Source organism: Puccinia triticina, chromosome 11A (genome assembly GCF_026914185.1).
Source record: "Puccinia triticina chromosome 11A, complete sequence".
Taxonomy (NCBI): domain Eukaryota; kingdom Fungi; phylum Basidiomycota; class Pucciniomycetes; order Pucciniales; family Pucciniaceae; genus Puccinia; species Puccinia triticina.
Window position 1 is genome coordinate 1,774,386 of NC_070568.1, and position 3,440 is coordinate 1,777,825.

A 3,440-nucleotide genomic window follows, 5' to 3' on the forward strand; every position below is an offset into this window, starting at 1 on the left:
AGGAGAGAAGGGAGGAGGAAATAGAGTGAGAGGTTATGAGGGATGGAAATGGCAGGATTGTGGTAGGAGGATGGAAGAAATGGAAGGGTGGGAGAAAATCTTGATGTGTCGGCATCGTTCTCAATAGGGGAAACTTTTGTGGAATGAAGCAGTGTTGGGGGAAGTCAAAGTTTCTTCTTCTTCTTCTTCTTATTTTTCTTTGAGGAGTTTGAAGTGCTCGTAGATGGGGCAGCTGGTAAATCAGCAACACTAGAGGGGGACGGGTTCATCACAGCTTCTGCGTCGCGCAATTCGTCTGCTTTGTATTCTGCAAGGAGTTTGAGGTATTTATCGATGTTGTTGTAGTAATGCTGGGTCGAGGGGGAGAAGTCTGGGGCAAGTTGGGAGTCAAGCGGAATGTCTTTTTCGTTGAGTACTGTGATGGATCCTATTGCAACTGTCTCATAACATTCAGGTTGGGCGGGTGGCAGCGCAGTGAGGTGGGTAAGGCAGTTGGGACGGGCAGGGCACCGTAAGCTGTAAAGTCTTTCTTGCTCGTCATTAAACGCGTCAAGAGCTTCATTGTGGGCCTTGCGGTATTCTTCATCAACAGAGCAGGAGTCTGCTGGGGCCGTGATGGTTGGGATAGCCGGGGTGGATGGAGAGGAGAGGGTGCTGAAGGCAGAGGGTGCGACCGAGTGTGTGCCAGAGGTTGCAGGAGCTGACGGAGAATGGTGCAAGTTGTGCGGGGAGCAGGAGGGCGAGTGAGGTGGAGAGGCCAGCGCGGGGCGGGAGGACATAGTTAGGCTGGACGGGCAGGGTGGTTGGGCTTGTGCATGCCTGGGGGTAAATCCGGAAGCTGGGAGAATCTCTGAGGGACTTCATTGAGGGGTTCGCAGGGCGCGGGGAGGCTGGGCTGGCCTTTCTCGATGGGGGCTGGGTTGGCAAGGGGATGGAGGGGAGGCGAGGGCGTGCGCGAGCTGATCAAGGCTCCTGCGCTCGCAAGGGGTCGAGAGGGCTGGCCGGTCGGCGGAGAGGCTGGCGGAGTGGGAGGTGTTGGTGCTTGTGAGGGAAGAGGTGGGGGTTGTGTGAGGGAAGAGGCGGGGGCTGGCTGCTGAGCTTGTCGGTGGTCCGGTGGGAGCTCGGGCTGCTCGAGGGTTGGGCCAGGGAGGAGAGGGTGCGGTATCGGAGCGGGGCGATCGGCCGGATCGGTCGGCGGGGTGGTCTTGGTGGGCTCTACGCTGCGGTTGGCGCCGGCGGGGTGCTTCCGGTCTGGTTGGGCAGCTGGCGCTTGGGATGTCGCGCGAGTGCCCGGGGGTGGTTTGAATGTGCAGGCAAGAATGGGCTTGGAGCTTCTGGCTGGAGGAGGAGTTGGGCTGCGGCGAGTGTGGTGTAGCGGTGGAGGTGAGGCTGGGCTGGACGTGGGGTCCAAAGGGCTTGAGGAGCGGGCGGAGTTCGGCGGCGGCAAGGTGGCTGAGCTGGGTGTAAAGGCAGAGGTCGATGGGGAGGATGGCGAGGGCGTTGTGGTAGTCGAGTTGGGCGAGCCCGAGCCTGGGAAGATTGGTGCCAAGCGGCTTGTCCACGCTGCAGCGGCCTTCGACGGCCTGGGGGGAGGCAAAGAGGACGGGCTGGTCCGGCGGGGCTGGCCGTTCGCGAGGGGGGGGTGGCGAGGGCCAGGACGCTGAGGAGGCCGGCGTGGAGGGTGCAGGCTGGGCCTCCGAGTGCAGGTGGATAAGCGTCAGGGTGGTGGCCCGTGGTCGAGGAGGAAGGGTCGGTTGGGGCTGCCACAATTCTGCCTGAGGGGAGCTTGAGGCAAGAGTTTTCAGGGGGAGACTGGTGTTATTGCTGGCAAAGGTGGTGGGGCATGCTGCAGGGGAAGGTGACTTCTCTCCCGGACATCTTAGTTGTCCACATTGCCAGCCGGCTATCAAGGACCGCGCTGTCTCCTCGGATACAATAGGCTCAAGCCCTCGACCGGTCGAGTATCGGAACTTATCAACGTTAGGTGAGGCTGCTGGAGCGACCGGAACTTGGATGGGGTCTGCCTTCAACAAAAGGAACTGTACCACGGCCTCCAGGTGTTGGATCCTCTCTTCGTGCCTGCGAGTTGCCTGGGTGGCGAGCATTGTACCGGCACGTGGATTGCTTGGCGGTTGTTCCGGCCGGATGTTTGAGCAAACAAAAGGACAAGGGGCCGATGAGTGATCAGTTTTAAATCCCCCAGTCGTTCCGTCGAAGAAAAAGGAGGTGTTGGGGCAAAGGGTGGGAGGTTCGTATTCTAAGTTTGGAAGGTCGTGAGTTCAGGAAAAGGAGGTGAGGGCAGTTCATGAGTTCGTGTAGTTTGTGTGGTCCACACAACGGAGTAGTCAAGATCCCGTCGTCAGTCGAGCGGGTCCGTTGCGATAAAGTTTGGAGTGAGTTGAGAAAAAAAAAAAATCCTTTGTCGGGATCAGAAAAAAAAAGTGTAAGAGTTGAAGCTCTTCACTGGGCTAGGCGCTGGCACTCAGAGGAGACAAGAGTCTCAAGGGGTTCTGATGCCAACGTTGGGGTCTTTATTGCATCTAGCTCAGGGAGACAAGTCAGTTGGGGCCGGGTGTCTGCTGTGTACAACTGAGGAGAGGAAAAGAAGAAAGATAGAGAAAAGGAACATACCTAGCTCAGGGAGACAAGTCAGTTGGGGCCGGGTGTCTGCTGAGCTAGGAGAGGGAGAAAGGATAAGCTATGTAGACCAAATTGAGTTTTGTGAAAGGTGTTGTGAAACCCGCGAGGCGGGGGTTTTACAGCACCCCAGTTGGGAGTCCTTTGCTGATTGTCGAGAGGGGCACAAAGGGGAACACAAGAGCCTCAAGAGGCAGATTCTAGATCACAGGTCTGCATTACCGGAGCATCAAGTGAGGGCTAGCCGGGAGAGATGTGAAGGGCAAGATCTCTCAGTATATACAACTAAGGGAATCAGAAGAGAAGGGAGAGAGAAGAAGGAAAAGGGGAAAGCTTACCTAGCCGGGAGAGATGTGAAGGGCAAGATCTCTACCGGCTAGAACGTGGAAGCAAGTGTAGACTAAGTATCACGCAGATTATCTAATCTATTGATAGCTATGTGACATCTTTGTGAGACCCCAAAGAAGGGGGCTTACACAGTCCTACTCTGCACATAGCTGCCAATAGTGCCAAATTAATGCTGACCTCGGATGATAGTCCTGGCAAGATGAGGTAGTTTACAAAGACACTGGTTGGTGGGGTCTGCAATAGGTATCTGTTTTTTTTTGTGTTAGACGGAGAGGTATGGATATCTATAAGGCTGTTGATGCTGGTAGTCAAGAGAGTCAACCACTTGCCTCCCTTTCCCCCAACATGGGGTATGTATGTACCACATGTTTGGCTTTGGTCTATTCATTATAGAAGAGAAGACATATACTCAGCATCAGGCAGTTGATAAGGATAAAGATATGAAAGGGAAAAGC

General features: G+C 55.6%; 1 protein-coding gene across 1 annotated transcript; it reads right to left on the reverse strand.

Moving 5' to 3' along the window:
• Nucleotides 1-781: 781 nt before the first annotated feature.
• PtA15_11A200 (uncharacterized protein) lies at nt 782-2,105 on the reverse strand (the record flags this gene model as incomplete). The annotated part of the gene is made up of 2 exons (XM_053161085.1): nt 782-972; nt 1,220-2,105. 2 exons carry the CDS (start codon nt 2,103-2,105, stop codon nt 782-784), a joined length of 1,077 nt encoding a protein of 358 aa, XP_053025066.1.
• Between the last annotated feature and the right edge of the window lie 1,335 nt (nt 2,106-3,440).